Source organism: Pelobates fuscus, chromosome 2 (genome assembly GCF_036172605.1).
Source record: "Pelobates fuscus isolate aPelFus1 chromosome 2, aPelFus1.pri, whole genome shotgun sequence".
Classification (NCBI taxonomy): Eukaryota; Metazoa; Chordata; class Amphibia; order Anura; family Pelobatidae; genus Pelobates; species Pelobates fuscus.
In genome coordinates, this window is record NC_086318.1 from 283,732,543 (window position 1) to 283,750,325 (window position 17,783).

The window sequence follows — 17,783 nt, forward strand, 5'->3', positions numbered from 1 at the left end:
CCCACCCTCAGGTTCCCCCTCCTTGGCGCTGAAGGGGTTAAAACGCCTTCAGCTACTTAACTTTATCCAGCGCCGGGCTCCCTCGGCGCTGGTGACCTCTCCTCCCCCACTGACGTCAGCTCCCGAGTGGAGCGGAATGCACATGCACTGCAAGAGCTGCGCGCGCATTCAAACAGTCCATAGGAAAGCATTTCTCAATGCTTTTCAATGGACGTTCTGCACGCTGGATGCAAATTTCAGGAAGACAGCCACTAGAGGTTGGATAAACCGTGCAATGTAAACATATATCATGTTTACATCTGAAGGGTTAAAACGTGGGGGACCTGGCACCCAGACCACTAGTCTTTAACCCCTTAAGGACACATGACATGTGTGACATGTCATGATTCCCTTTTATTCCAGAAGTTTGGTCCTTAAGGGGTTAAGTCTTTACAGATGCACCATACTGATGCATGATTTTAATTCTATTAAAGCAGCACTAGCATGCTGAACTTACCTTTTTTTATATTGTTTCCTCTTTCAGAATCTGTTCTTTTCTTTATTTATGATCTAGTTTTCTTTAACCCCTTCAGGACCGGCCTGTTTTTGCGATGTTTGTACGTTAAGGACCAGAGCAGTTTTAACACTTTTGTTGTGTTTGTGTTTAGCTGTAATTTTCCGCTCTCTCATTTACGGTTCCCATACAAGTTATATATTGTTTTTTTCACGACAAGAAGGGCTTTCTTTACATACCAGTATTTATATTATGTCATATATTGTATTTAAAAAAAGTAATAAAATATGGTGAAAAATAAAAAAAAAACATGTTTTTGGACTTTTACTTGAAAAATCTTTTACTTATCTACAAAAGCTAATGAAAAAAACTGCTAAATAGATTCAAAATTTTGTCCCGAGTTTAAAAACACCCAGTGTTTACATGCTTTATTGCTTTTTTTTGCAAGTTATAGGCCTATAAATACAAGTAGGAAATTGCTGTTTCAATATATATATATTTTAAATGTATCAATAGTGACATTGTTACACCGTTATCTGTCATAAATCCCCGAAACACACCTAACATGTACATATTTTTTAAAGTAGACAACCCAGGGTATTCAAAATGGGGTATGTCCAGTCTTTTTTAGTAGCCACCTAGTCACAAACACTGGCCAAAGTTAGCATTTATATTTGTTTGTGTGTTAAAAATGCAAAAAACGCTAACTTTGGCCGGTGTTTGTGACTAAGTGGCTACTAAAAAAAGCTGAACATACCCCATTTGCAATACCTTGGGTTGTCTTCTTTTGCAAATGGTATGCCATCATGGGGCTAATTCTCATTCCTTGGCTACCATACGCTCTCAAAGGCAACCTAACCAATCTGACAAATTTCAATAAAAAAAAAAAAAGTAAAATCAAGCCTTATATTTGACCCTGTAACTTTCACAAACACTATAAAACCTCTACATGTGGGGTACTGTTATACTCAGGAGACTTCGCTGAACACAAATATTAGTGTATCAGAACAGTAAAATATATCACAGCAATAATATCCTCAGTGAAAGAGCTGTTTGTGTGTGAAAAATGCAAAAAACTTCACTTTCACTGACAATATCATCGCTGTGATATGTTTTACTGTTTTGAAACACTAATATTTGTGTTCAGCGAAGTCTCCCGAGTAAAACAGTACCCCCATGTACAGGATTTAGGGTGTCATAGAAAGTTACAGGGTTAAACACAGTGCTAGCAAATTAAATTATCTGGACTTTTGGCCTGGGTTGGCAGGCAGGTCCCTCAAATTGCAATCATTAAAATTACTTAATTAGGTAAAAATATTACATAAATATGCACGTAGAATTTTAATATATATACATATTTATATATTTGACGTCTACGTGTATATTTATGAAATTATTTATGTAATTATGTATGTGGACATATGTATATTTCGTATTATTTTTATTTATTTATTTATTCATAGATATATATATCATTACATTCTAAGTGTATTTTGATATAAATATATATATATCAATATCAAAATACTGTTAGAATAAAACTGAATATATATATATAATTTTTTTTTAATTATTAAAAATTATTTTTATTTTTTGTTATTTATTTTTATTAACATATTATTTGTATTTTATAATAATATATATATACCATATATATAGTTATTATATATATTGTATATATTCGTGTGTAATTTAAATATAAGTGTATTTTTATAATTATATACGTATATATAAATATAAAAATACACTTAGTGTGACGTTGTGGCAGGCTTATGCAATGTATGATCATATAATGTAACTAAATCCCCATTTTTTTGCCTAGATTAGGTGTTTTTAAAAAAAACTTTTACAAACTAATATCTGTCAACATTGAAGTTGCTGTTTAGTAGATAGGAGAGTGCGCTGGATCTTGTGTATTTATTGTATAATATGGCCCCCAGCAGCACCCCATTTAAGCATGTTTAGGTGAGTGCAACCATCCCCCCATGTTTCTTATATATAGGTATATATAGATATAATACATGTATATATAGCATATATATATACACATATTATTATTTTTTTCACACTTATTACTTTATTTTAAAACTTTATTTGTGATTTTTCACTTGCAGGGAGACTGCCTGTCAGCACAGACAGTCCCCCTGCAGGCAGATACAAAGACCCCTATTGCGGTCATGTGATCGAGTGATCACATGGCCGTGGGGTCCTGATCTGCCGAGGGGGGGCTGCCCGGGCAGACAGGCAACCCCCCTGGACCGGGAGGAGAGCTGATCGCCGCCGTGGGACCGACGGCGATCAGGTAAGTAGCCCAAAACCGTTATGACGGTTCAGGACCGTCAGCGGTCCAAACGCACGTTTTACCGCTGACGGTCCTGAACCGTCAGCGGTCCTTAAGGGGTTAAAACACAACATAAAGTAGTGACTACTTTGTCTTATGTAGTTTTACTACGCCTGATATTCTCTGACACAAGGAGGTGTAAGTCAGCTCCACTTCCTGCGTCAAGGAGAAGGGCGAGTACTTTCTCTGACACAGGAAATGGAGCAGACTTAAAATCCTCCTTTGGTCAAAGTAAGTCAAGCGTAGGAAACATAGACAAGACAAAGTAGTCCTTACTTTATCTTATGGTTTAACCTCCCTGGCGGTATGATTATGTCAGGAATTTTGTACCAAAAGCGGTACCATTTTTTTGCATGGAAATTTGGTGTTATGTATTGTAGGCCAGTAATTACTTTCTTAAACCTGACCAAAGGTACTCTCAGATGTGATAAAGTTCGAAACATAAAATCATGAATTATAATCTAATAAATAATATACCGGTTCCCATTTTCTGTTCCTGGAAAACTTGCTATGCAGAGTAGCTGATTGCTGCTCGTTGTAGCGATTTGTCTCAGTGACAATCTTTTCAATGACGTCATCTGTGAGAAATAATTTTAGGTATGCCAAAGGATCATTGTGCTCAACGTCTACCTTCATCCCAGGTGATCCAGTAAACGGAAATCTTGGCGGCGGTACCTCATCCATACCGCAATCAATAAGGCACCAAGTGCGCACATCACTGAGCTCGGGTGCAGAATCGTCGCTGTCGCCACTTCTCTGGTCACTGTCAGAGTCGGATGACGAATCGCTATCGCAGTCGCTCAATTCTGCGAGGGGCTCTGTGTCGCTGCCGCTGTCACTCATCTGATCCAAACCCGCTTTGGAGATGCTAAAGTGACGCTTAGATGCCATGGTAAAAAATGTATTTTATGGGCAGAAATTACAGCAAAAAGGGCAGGCAGGGCAGTGTAGGATGATCAAATTTCAAATCTGAGGTGATACTGTGTCAAATCTGAGGTGATACAGTGAAATCCTGTCAGATTACATTGTATCACCTAACTTTATGTGTGTGTGTCACTTTTATGCTTGAAACATTTGAATTACTCGCCCAGTTCCGCCCCCATGAGCCTCTGCGGCTCACAGAGACGGAACCAGGAAGTCAGATGGAGGCATCCGCCGGGGCTCTCACCGGCAATCACAGCGCTGGGACATCGCTGGATCGCAAGGAGAAGGTAAGGAGACTCCGCTGCCAGCTCTGTTATCTACCCCGAGCGTGACTCGGGGTTACCGCTTCTGCCATCGAACATTAACCCCGAGTCACGCTCGGGAATACCGCTAGCCTGGTTAAAGAAAACTAGATCAGAAAGGAAGAACAGATTCTGAGAGAGTAAGAGAAGAGAAAACAATAGGAGAAAGGTACGTTTGCATGACAGTGTCACTTTAATCAATATTCCGAACATCAAATTAAACAAATATTGGGTAAACTTATGTACCACATATTATTTTTATCATCATCATCATTGGTATTTATATAGCGCCAGGTTATTCTGCAGTGCTTTATAATATTATAAAGGGGGAAATTTAACAATAAATGAGACAATTACAAAATGTTACAGGAACAATAGTTTGATGAGAACCATGCTCGAACAAGTTTACAATGTAAAGAAAATTGATCTTGGATAAAGCAAGTACGATTGTAAAAATCTATTTAGCAAAGATCTTCATGGATAAAAACGCTGTCTCTGGTTTTTCTCAGATCTGGAGACAATAGGGAGGTATACCCAGAAAGTGCAATACAAGCTTAACATTAGACATGCTTACTTTGAGTAACCCTAACCCTAAAGCTAACGATCTAACAAAATGTACGTAACATATGTCACAATCCCACTAATTTGATGAGACGCAAAAAAAACTCTATAAATATGCAATTTCAATGCCTATGTATCAATTTTGAGAGAAACAAAAAGATGCATAAATGTTTTGTGCCACACATTACAGGACGAAGTAGTGTTTAGGTTTCACTCTCCAAACGTGGTAAACCCAATAAAGCAGGAGATTGTTTTCAACTTTAACCCCTACATAAAATTTTATATTTGTATAAAAATATTTTCTATATAGCATTCTATAGCATTCCTAGAGATATGATACTGTAAACCTCATCTCATATTGCTGATGTGTCTGCTACTATAAATTAAGATGGAACAACTCTTTATCTCATAGCATATTAGTATAACGTTTTCTATTTAGTTTCTGTAGGAAGCTTTCTGTACCTCTATTTAGTCACTTATATGTACGTATCCATCTTAACAGAACATTTCTAAACATAGTTGTGAACCACATAGTTGTGAACCATTAAATATATTTTATAGCAACATTGGATTCATGATCTTCCATCTCTCTTGACTGCTACACTGAATAGAGAATGAATGTTCTCAATATAGTAGTTCTGTATTGACTGCTATTTTGAGAACACATATCTGCTCAGTGGTATCGCTCTGCAAGAGTGGCCTAATTTTCGATCCCTGCATTGCTTTTCAAAACTATAATCTGTCTCTTTATATCTGCCTGCTTTAAACAAGTGGAACACGAGCTGGCTGGAATTTTAAACATGAATGTGTATATTTTTAACTTGTTGGAGTACAGAATTTGCAACATGGACATGTTCAATGCACTTTGCAGCCCTTTGTATAATAAATGTGAAGGGTTCTTCATGAAAGTAAATATTTCTGATTGGCAAAAATTGTGTTCAGTTGCTTGTTTTATTTGTTTGAGATTATGTGTGTGTCAGGAAACACAAAATCTAATTGTAAAACACATTAATTTAAAAAAAATACTGTTGGTCCTTTTTTTTTTTTAACGGTTAGCAATTTACTATGGCTATGGGAAAAGTAAACATAATAATTTACCTGCCATTTATCCATAAAGTATCTCATTGCTATGTATCCAGCAATTTGACGAACCGTGTAACATTAAAAACAAAAATAATCGGTTGACTTTAAAAAGCCAATGAACACCAGAAAATATTGAAACTATGTGGTAATAGATATCTTGATAAACACCTGTAATAGAGCTAGGAACTGCAAATACACATAATAGTAATAATAATAATTAGTATGCCAATTTGTAATGCCATGTGGACACCTTTAAAGGGACACTATAGTCACCAAAACAACTGTAGCTTAATTAAGCAGTTTTGGTGTATAGAACATGTCTTTGCATCCTCACTGCTCAATCCTCTGCCATTTAGGAGTTAAATCCCTTTGTTTATGAACCCTAGTCACACCTCCCTGCATGTGACTTGCACAGCCTTCCATAAACACTTCCTGTAAAGAGAGCCCTATTTAGGCTTTCTTTATTGCAAGTTCTGTTTAATTAAGATTTTCTTATCCCCTGCTATGTTAATAGCTTGCTAGACCCTGCAAGAGCCTCCTGTATGTGATTAAAGTTCAATTTAGAGATTGAGATACAATTATTTAAGGTAAATTACATCTGTTTGAAAGTGAATCCAGTTTTTTTTTCTAATGCAGGCTCTGTCAATCATAGCCAGGGGAGGTGTGGCAAGGGCTGCATAAACAGAAACAAAGTGATTTAACTCCTAAATGACAGTGAATTGAGCAGTGAAATTGCAGGGGAATGATCTATACACTAAAACTGCTTTATTTAGCTAAAGTAATTTAGGTGACTATAGTGTTCCTTTAACCCCTTAAGGACCAAACTTCTAAAATAATAGGGAATCATGACATGTCACACATGTCATGTGTCCTTAAGGGGTTAAATCACTTTGTTTATGAACCCTAGTCACACCTCCCTGAATGTGACTTGCACAGCCTTCCTAAACACTTCCTGTAAAGAGCCATCTAAAGTGTATCCTTTCTTTATTGCAAGATTTTCTTATCCCCTGCTATGTCAACAACTTGCTACACCCTGCAAGAGCCTGCTGTGTGTGATTAAAGTTCAATTTACAGAGCAAGATTTTTAAGGTAAATTACATCTGATTGAAAGTGAAATCAGTTTTTTTTTTCATGCAGGCTGTGTCAATCATAGCCAGGGGAGGTGTGGCAAAGGCTGCATAAACAGAAACAAAGTGATTTAACTCCTAAATGGCAGTGAATTGAGCAGTAAAATCTGAGAGGCATGATCTATACACTAAAACTGCTTCATTAAGCTAAGGTTGTTTAGGTGACAATAGTGTTCCTTTAAATTGTCAACAAAAAGTTTCAAAATGTTGTCCAAGTTAAAACACCAAAAAGTCCCTCTATCCTTACCTCTTGTCCTTGTCTTGCAGCCAGGGCCGGATTAAGAGCACAGTGGGCCTGGTGCTGACAATTATGATGGGCCTAATTACGTAATCTTATCAACCAAAAACACTAAAACAGTTATACCTCCGAAGCGTCATGTATCTGATGGAGATGGTGCTGGAGGAAAACAAACACATACTCTATGCTAATTTCTCTCTAATTTATGCTTTCATCTTTCACGTAAATCTCTCCGTGTCCCAATGTCTCCCAATGTCACTATGTCTCACAGCATCCCCATGTGTCCCAGTGTCCCCATGTTTCCCAGTGTCTGTGTCCCCATGTGTCCTAGTGTCTCAGTGTCCCCATGTGTCCCCTAGGGTCTCAGTGTCCCCATGTTTTCCAGTGTCCCCACGTGCCTCAGTGTTCCCAGGTCTCCCAGTGTCTGTGTCCTAGTGTCTCAGTGTCCCCTAGTGTCTGTGTCCCCTAGTGTCTCAGTGTCCCCATATGTCCCCTAATGTCTCAGTGTCCCCATATGTCCCCTAGTGTCTCAGTGTCCCCATGTGTCTCAGTGTCCCCATGTGTCCCTGCTGCCTTTCCCCCCATTCCTCACTTACCTGAGCTGTAGAGCTTCTGTCTGGACTGTCTAGACCACGGATCAGTGAGTAGTAGAGAGAGGCAGGGATATGCTGTAACTTCCTATCCCTGCCTCTCTCCACACACAGTGACCCCTACTGGCCGGTGCTGGTATTGCAGAGTAATCTCCATTTATTCTGAGAAAATTACCTGTATTTGTATTGCCGGTATTACTGCAATACCAGCACGGCCAGGCAGCCTCAAATACCGGCTGTGCCAGTAAAAAAAACAGTCAGGTGGTAAACCTAAGAGTAGTGTGTAAAAAAAAAAAAAATTTTTTTTTTTTTAAATGGGCCTATTCCATGGGCCTGGGCCTGGAGCTGCAGCTCCATCAGCCCCTATGTTAATCCGGCCCTGCTTGCAGCTAAGTATATTTGGAGTACTCTGCAGGAGTGCCACAATTCTTGACAACAATGAAATGAACATTTATTGGGGTAAACATTTGAATTTTTGACTTATATTTTCAGTTTTTAAAAATAAGTATGTGAATATAAGATATATGGAAGTTTATATGATTAAGAAGGAACTGGGGTGAACTGAAAATCAAAGTACAAATATTTGATCGAAGTTACGAAAAATAGATTAAAAGTTTAAAACTTCACCTTTGATAAATATAGTTGTTCTTGTTCTATGAGACTTCCTCAAGTACACAAATAGTTCTCAATAGATCAGAAAGTTATATTAATATCAATTTAATCCCTACACCTCACTACTAACGAAACTGTAAACTTCTAATCATGTCCACTGCTAACTAACAGGTCGAAGGGAGAAATTAAACTGGGATAAGAAAATGGAAGAATTCAGGGGTTAGTTAGATAAACATATGGGGAAATATAAGGCAGAACTGGGGCAATCACAAATACTATTCCTTATATTTTCTGGGACAATACTTATTTCAGCTTTTATGTAGTTGCCACAGCTTCTCTGACTCACAGTTCTTTTAATTTTAGGAGTACGCAAGTACACAAACTATGATGTAAGCAATCCGGACATTCTGTTTATAAGATTGCCATATCATGGTGGCGCTTGTCATACCATCACGGTCTTAAATGTTACTACTAAAGTTAAGGTTAGGGGATCCTAGGGTTGAGTCAAAAACAACACTGAAAATGCTATGAACTGTAACCTTTTTCATTTTCATCCAGTACACAGCATCTCCAGTAACTCCATATCACTATGCCTCCATACATAAAAGAAAAGGAACTGCTTAAAACAGCAGCTAAGTATATTTGGAGTACTCTACAGGAGTGCCACAATTATGTAGCTCCCAATATAGTGTTTGTTTCACACAGCTGGTGGCATGAATTGAAAAAGAAAAACTAGGATACATGTTAACAATTCTAAAGACTCTGACATGTTTCAACCCTAACCACTGAGCAAGGTGTAAAAACTTTAAAATAATTCCATAAATAAACCAAAAAAGTTTATATTGCTAAAATGGTTACTGAAATATGCAACCAGTTAGCTACATTTGATCAGACTAATGCACATGATTTTAAATAGATGTGTTTTGATACAGTAAATATAAAGGAGGATGTATTTCCTCTACTTACCAGGAGATGGCGGCTGAATCTTAGGCTGTTTCTTAGATTCCCCAGGATTGAAGATCTCTGGGGGAGGCTCCTCCCCTCTTTCTATCTTGCATTCAAAGGCAAACAGGTACTGTATGTACTGCTTTTTCAAGGAACTGGCTGCGCTGCTAGAGGTGCCAACATTCAGACCGGTCGCCAGCTCACGCCACTTCTTGTTTTTATTAACCTACAAAAAAAAAAAAAAAGGGATTGCCATTGCTGTTTAGGAAATTGTATTTCAGTCAACAGTTGTGAGTGGGGTAAAAACCAGAATACACTTTATTCTTTGCTTTACCTTTCTGTTTTTCTGTTTTTTTTTAATGTGCCTCTTTTAACTAACGTTCATTACTCCCACTCAGTAATGCAAAACAGGCACTTGCAGTTATAAAGCCATTAAAGAACCTGCTGATAGCAACATAAAAGGCGTTGGAGGATTCTGTACGCTGCATCCCCTAATGCTAAGCACATTTCAGAAGGGATGTGTGCGGCAGAAAGCTGGCAATTTGCATCCAGTCAATGCACAAAAGCACACGGGCACACACACGCTCCCATTTCAATTAAAAGGGCCGCGCTGCTAAGAACTCATTTAAAAACCAATAAAAATAACAGCAACTGTGTTATTTCACAATTTAGTGTAATTGTGGGAGCTGTAAATGTAGAACGAAAACATGCTTATTTTGTGTAGGCTCCAAAGAAGATGAGCATGTGCCAGGAACTGGATCTTGCTATGCTGTTAGATGTTAGATATTCTAGCAATCAAAAGGTTGACAGTGCATATGCTTTTAAGCTCTGATTATCTACTGCACTATTCTGGCATCCAATGAGTTAATGCTGTATAAGAGATTCAGAAAAAGGACAGTATTTCTACTGCACCAGTGAGCAGAGTGAGGCTGGCTCACAAGAGAAAATGCTGACTAGGCCCACTGCCATGTTAGGAGAAAGAAGAAAATGGAGAGAATGTTTTTTTTCTCTCCTAAAGATTACTCTTAACACTCTGTTTTACAGGCTATGTGACATTGTTTTGTCAATGCATGTTACCAATTGCACAGTGAAATAGTTAATTGTATTAATCCTACAGCTTCAGCATATAAAGAAACTAAATCCTTTTTTTTTTTTAAATACAGTTATGGGAAAGCCAGATTGGCTTGTAATTTCCAGTATAACATGTTTTATTATAATAAACAGGGCACACTTTTGAATAATTTTGTTAAATAATCATCTAAGATTGACAATGGAGATGTCCGGGAAACAATCACTGATCCAGGGCATCTGGTTGAGGATATCTAAAATTAGTACAAAGTATTTTATCGGACTGCTCAGAATAAGTTGGAACCTCACATTTGTTATTAAAAAAAAATATATATATATATATATATATATATATATTTCAGAGGAGCAAGATGAGTTAACCTGACCTTTCTTTTAGTAGAAAATTGGGATTCAAATTAAAACCTTTACAAACTCCAAAACACGTGGTGGCCCGTATTGACTGAAATGCGGCTTCTTTCCTCAAACACTTTATAATGGATTTAGCAATGACAATTTGCCTCCTACCAGTGGGGCACTTGGGATATCAAATTTTATGTGAGGAAAAAATGTATTTGCAATAGTTGAGAAACACTAAGATTCTATTTTTTTGGGGGGGGGGGAGGGGGAAGGACCCTGCAGAACTGAAACCAATTACAGATTTAAAGGGAGACAGATTTTTTTTTTTTTTCAAATGGCTGGAGTATTTTAGTCTACATTTTCCTATATTTTGGAAAAAAGTAGACTAATATACTCCAGCCATTTGAAAAAAAAAAAATCTGTCTCCCTTTAAATCTGTAATCGGTTTCAGTTCTGCAGGGTCCTTCCCCCTCATTCGTGGCTGTCTAGAGAAGTTTCTTGAAAGCAACTAGGCATGTTAAAAAGATAATAATAGGACAATTTTAAATCTGTTCTGTTTCAGCAGGTTTTGCACATTCCTAGTTTTCTTTAGGAAGGAATTTTAGGGGCCTCCCATTAAGTTGCCATTCGGGCACCATAGCTAGCTGCCCATGAGTGAAGGCATGCTTTTGACCTCTCTATTCAGGAGTCATAATTATCTCACAGCACCAATGGGTGGGGTTACAGTGCCCACATGAGAGAGAAGCAAGAAGTAATCTTGGAAGTTGCACAGCTAAACCTAGCAGGAACAATACTGAAGATGAGATCAGGAAAGGGAGAGCTAACAGAGAGCTAAAAATCTAGAGTTAAACAGAGAGCAGTATACAGAAAAATTGCACTCTCTAGGTATCTTTGTGTAGACGTTCAGTGATGCTGGCTGTGTGGGATAGTTATGGTATAGTATTATTGTGCCCAGTTCTGTGTGTGAATTCTCTGTATTTTACTCACCTCTACCTGTTGTATTTGTTTCGCTGTAGTGTTTGTGTATTTTATAGGTACAGGGAGGGAAAAAAGTATTTGAGCCCCTGCTGATTTTGAACTTTTGTCCAGTGACAAAGAAATTATCAGTCTATAATTTTAATGGTAGGTATATTTTAACAGTGAGAGACAGATTCACACACACACACACACACACACACACACACACACACACACACAAAAAGTTATACATTGATTTGCATGTCAATGAGTGAAATAAGTATTTGATCCCCTATCAGCAAGATTTCTGGCTCCCAGGTGTCGTTGATACAGGTAATGAGCTGAGATTAGCAGATTAGGAGCACAACAGTTGGTGCGATTATTCGCAAATGGAAGAAACACAAAATAACCGTCAGTCTCCCTTGGTCTGGTGCTCCATGCAAGATCTCAGCTCGTGGAGTTTCAGAGATCATGAGAATGGTGAGGAATCAGCTCAGAACTGCTCAGGAGGATCTTGTTAATGATCTCAAGGCATCTAAGACAATAGTCACCAAGAAAACAATTGCTAACACACTACCATGAAGGACTGAAATCCTGCAGCGCCCGCAAGGTCCCCCTGCTCAAGAAAGCACATGAACAGGCCTGTCTGAAGTTTGCCAATGGACATCTGAATGATTCAGAGGAGAACTGGGTGAAAGTGTTGTGGTCAGATGAGACCAAAATCAAGCTCTTTGGCATCAACTTAACTCACCGTGTTTGGAGGAGGAGGAATGCTGCCTATGACCCCAAGAACACTATCCCCACCGTCAAACATGGAGGTGGAAACATTATGCTTTGGGGGTGTTTTTCTTCTAAGGGGACAGGACATCTGTATTACATCAAAGTGACGATGACGAGGCCATGTACCATCAAATCTTGGGTCAGAACCTCCTTCTTTCAGCCAGGGCATTGAAAATGGGTCGTGGATGGGTATTCCAGCATGACAATGACCCAAAACACACAGCCAAGGCAACAAAGGAGTGGCTCAAAAAGAAGCACATGAAGGTCTTGGAGTGGCCTAGCCTGTCTCCAGACCTTAATCCCATAGAAAATCTGTAGAGGGAGCTGAAGGTTCGAGTTGCCATACGTCAGCCTCGAAACCTTAATGACTAGGAGAGAAATCCCTCCTGAGATGTGTGCAAACCTGGTGGGCAACTACAAGAAATGTCTGACCTCTCTGATTGCCAACAAGGGTTTTGCCACCAAGTACTAAGTCGAAGGGGTCAAATATTATTTCACTCAATGACATGCAAATCAATTTATAACTTTTTTGACATGTGTTTTTATGGATTCATTTTTTGTTATTCTGTCTCTCACGGTCAAACTACACCTACCAAATTTTAATCTGCATCGTAAATGATTCACCTTAGTGGTGGAGGAGCTTGGAATTGTTGCAATTACTCTTATGGGTCTTTTTAAATAGAATTTAATTCCCCACATCCTAAAAATTGCTCTTCCCTAAATAACTATATCCTGTTCAAATACTGACCATCATTGTTAAATATAAAAAGGTAAAATCTCTTGATAATTTATTTGAACAATTTAACTGGTTTAAGGGCAAGGCCAAAGTTGAGTTAAGGACTACATTTTAAGCATGTTTGCATTTTCTAGATTTGTTCCACTATAATTGGGCATTTTTGTATATAATTTTGCAATAGATATATTATGTGACTGTTCACAGTACACATGTTGACAATTGGATCAGACCCTAAACCTGACCTTCATTAGCCACCCTACTATCTCCCTTGTTCGAATTTGTACTAATGGGTAACTTTGCATTTTCGCAACCCTGTAAAGACTATTTTACCTCTCACAAGTGACAGGGTTTATCAAGCAATGTGTTTCTTTCATTTAAACTCGCCGAGTCTTTAGGATACAATGAGTTCAAAGAATGTATTCCTACAAGCCTTCCAATCATAGCACAGTTAAAGTCCTATCTTTATATAGTCTTGACCACCCGTGCGTTCATTTGACTATATTAATAAGGTGCATGCAAGAAACCTTACTGGTTACTGATCTGTCATATTCTACATAATTTCTATATAGTATTTGTTCTCATATTAATTGGCATAATCAATCTAAGTGATTGGAGTGGGAATTTCTAGATCTCAGAGCACTTAATGCTTGCCACTCTTCTTCTAAAATTTACATTTCTTTTCTTACTAAGAAAGATCTTTTAAACTATAACATTGCATATACTTGCGTACTTATCAATAGACTTGTGAGGCGCCAAAATGTTTGTCAAGAAATGTCATTTTTATTCGGACACTGTCTGCATGAAATTCAGTACCATGTTGTTTCTGCTGTTTAGTAGATAACTCCCTAAATTGATACCCTTGTGGTATTGCCATATTTAAGGGTACCAAATTATGGAGCTGTTTAGTTGCTAGCTCCTTTATACTAAGCTATATACCAAGAAGCTAAAAGACTAAAATTCCAAAACATCTTTCCTTTTTGTAATTTTGGTCTTTCACACAATGTTATTAATATGAAGTAGAAAATATTTAGTATTAGAAAAAAAGTGAGGTTAAAGCCTTCGTCCTGCCTCGACGAGCTATGCCGAGAGTAGGGGCATGTCTAATAACCAGAAAGCAGCCAGTCGCTGCTTGCTGTAAAAAAAGAAAAGAATAACAACTGGGCAGCCTAGTCACCCACTCTATAAACAAATTCCCTACCTACATCCCTCACCCTAATAATAGTAAGGAGGAGATGAACCAAATACCTGTTAACTAAGAAATACTTTTCACTACAAAAAAGGCCAAATAAAAATCCACATTGTCGAGTCAAACTTTAAAATTAAAAAAAAAAAGGATCCAATAGCAAAAAAAAAAAAAAAAAAAAAAAACCACAAGCAAAAAAAAAAAAAAAATCCTGGCAAAAAAGGATTCATCTTTACCCTGCAAGGGCTTCGCGCAGACTAATCTTGCAGGGCATCAAAAGCATTATAAAGCTTTCTTACGCTGTGGAATTTGACAGGTAATCCTTGAGACTTACCTGTCATTCTGGTTAGTCTGTGCCAGATCCCCCTTTATTGGATTAGCAATAGTTGCCCAGACACTAGTCTTTTCCTATGACTCCCTTATACTTATACTAATATGGGAGTCATATTGACCTCCACAGGCCCCACAGGGTAAAGGGAGGGATTTAGGAAATGGAGGCTTCTATTTTTAAATATTACAAGGAGGGAGCCGCATGCCAGTAGATATTTCTTCCAATAAGCAATTAGTTCTTTGTTTTATTCGGACGAAATTTTTTTTTTTCTGAAAACTAATGCCCAAGTCTACTTATCAATGCTATTATGCTTGAAAATGGGATTCACTTTACATTCCTACTAATTTAAATGTTTATTTGCGCATACAATATTTAATTTCCATCTATGTGATATCTGTCCCATATTTTGAAAAAACTTTCTTTCAAAATATAACAAATATTAAAATACAACGTATGACGATGTATACATGTCTTTTCCATTTAAATTCTACTAGCACAAAATTAATCATGATATCACGGACAGTAACAAGAAGCAAACATAGGCATGGCAATTTCATTTATTGCCTTTCATGATAAGCAGATCTGTGTGTAATTTGGATCCCCATTCTTACTGACAATAGATAGCCGCCACAGGGATTAAAGTCTTTACACAGATGCAAGCAAGGACAATTGAGAAAGTGCAACTTCTTTCTCCTTGTAACCTATTATAAAAAAGAGCAATCCACACTGCCAGACTCTCAAATGGATGTCATTTCACACAACTTTCTTAAATCCCACGTGTCGTTGTTATTGAGAGGGCAAACAGCAAATATGGAAAAAGGAAAAGGAATCACAGTTATTGTTTAGCGCACATAGTAAAATTAAATAAATAAATATACAAAAGAAAAAACTGTTAGCAGATCAGGCAATTTTGAAAAGTTTTCCAAGACATAGAAATATATGTAAAAAGACAATAAGAATTAAACAATTGTCACAACATCTGTATCTGAGTTTTCAGCAATAAAAAGATGCTTTATAGCAGTAATATCTAACTTTGACACTGCTGATGTTTGTGAGTTACATCCATGAAGCATAGTGCTATAAGAGGTGCCAAAGTTAGCCATCAACATACAATGTAGTTTAACCCCTTAAGGACACATGACATGTGTGACATGTCATGATTCCCTTTTATTCCAGAAGTTTGGTCCTTAAGGGGTTAAACAAGGGCGAAGTCACTTCCCACAGATTGGGCAACCTGCAATCATATGCCAGATCTACCTGCGCTAATCCTCCAATTTCTTTGACACAGAAGTAGAGCCTCACGAGGTCAAGTGGCTTTTTCCCAACAGCGGGCAGAGTTGCAACAGGTGTTCCTCTTTCCTCCATAAATGTCAGGTACCGATCCACCCACATCTTACGCTCTGGCTCAATTCCCATCTCATACAGCTTTGTAATCTTTTCTCCCGTTGATGTTGAGGAATTTGCTTTCTGCATTGGATGGAAAAAAGTGGAGAATAAGGAAAGTCACAACATGTTATAAAAATACACCATTGCACATTTCACATTAGTTTGTAAGAAAAAATGTTACAAGTTAAGTCTCTTCACTTTCTAGTCAATATATTCTATGTTTAACATATATTAATATATATTACATATTATATATTTAAGTGTTCTTGCATAGCAAGACCACTTAATGTTATCTCACATATATATTATTAAGTGTTCTTGCATAGCAAGACCACTTACTGTTATCTCACATATATATTATTAATATTATTATAGCCAAATTTGCCACCCTAACTCCTCCCACAGTTTTTACACTACATAGACAAAAATATACCAAACCGTACAGATTGTTCCCGATCGGATTGCTATTACTTTGTGGAACGTTTCGGCGAATGGTTCTCGGAATATCATCGTTCTTGTGGCGAAATTTGTCCCATAGGAATGAATGGCAAAGCTAGAGTGGGAGCTGGCAAAAGCTGAAAAATCAGGACATGATTTCTAAACTGCCACCACTCCCTCATTTTCAAGCCCACCTACACAAATCTTATATCAAAACGTTCAGCTATCCCTGCTGCCACTAAAAATGTCCACGGCTAAGCCATAGTCCTGATAGTTTTCACAATATGACCATTTGTTTGCAACTCACGCCGTCCATTGACATTCATTGAAACTCCACTCTAGCCAGCTCAAACTTGAAGGTCAATTTCTAAACAACAATTTCTATACGACCGTTTGAAGATGGCAACCGCCAAAATACTCGGACCTGTGCCAGGCTGGAGCAGCAAGTGATGTCATAAACAGGGCTTTTGTACACCTGCTAATGTTTTTATAAATGTATGTTTTAATGTAACTGTGAAGCACTTTGGGCAACAACGTTGCAATTAAATGTGCTATGTAAATAAATAATAACAGTTACTCCGCTCACTCCAGTTATAGACTACTGGTGGAGGCAAGAACACTTCACACAATTTCCCCAGATATTGTAGCTTTTCTAGTATACGAGAAACTGATCCACCCACGGATTGTGATCACTGTGATCACTGCCTGGTTAAGGTGACGTAAGTTTATTTTGTATACTTTGCACTTTAAATTTTACCTTTGTTTACGCAAGCAATAAGCGGGATAAATTTCCAAATAAAAATAACGTTGAATTAAGACAAATAATGTTATTATGCAAAAAGAAAACCTGACAGAGCTGCTTAAATCTTTCTAGATTTCTTTAGATATTCATCTTCAAACCATCAAAATTTGGCGTGTTTATTATTAAGGTTTGTTTTATTAAATAACTTTTTTCAGGACAAGGAAGATACACGGTAAATTCTGAAAGTGATTATCTATGCCATTCATTTGTACTACTCTAATAATCACGAATCATGTTTTCAATTTAAACAGTAAATTTACCAGTGTTTCAGGCATATTTTACCATTTAGCTGGATAGACTTAACCCCTTAAGGACCCATGACATGTGTGACATGTCATCATTCCTTTTTATTCCAGAAGTTTGGTCCTTAAGGGGTTAAAGGAACACTTTAGTGTTAGAAATATAATGTTGCCTTCCCAACACTAAAGTGTTCCTCTGCCCCACCTTTTTTTGTATGAACTGTACCAAGAGAATAAACAAACTTTCTGCATTCCAGCGAGGTGTCCTTCAGGATGGGCCTTGGGGTATG

The 17,783-nt window shown here is 37.6% G+C and overlaps 1 protein-coding gene across 6 annotated transcripts in view; it reads right to left on the bottom strand.

Annotated features, from left to right (window-relative positions):
* Window positions 1-17,783, bottom strand: part of ARID1B (AT-rich interaction domain 1B) — a 458,656-nt gene that overhangs the window by 34,189 nt on the left and 406,684 nt on the right. For all 6 annotated transcript variants that reach the window (XM_063443418.1, XM_063443420.1, XM_063443417.1 and 3 more), the window contains 2 exons: window positions 15,886-16,095; window positions 9,238-9,442 (listed from right to left, as the gene is read on the bottom strand). In XM_063443418.1, the coding sequence (XP_063299488.1) occupies window positions 9,238-9,442; window positions 15,886-16,095 (415 nt within the window). The remainder of the gene's footprint in view (window positions 1-9,237; window positions 9,443-15,885; window positions 16,096-17,783) is intronic.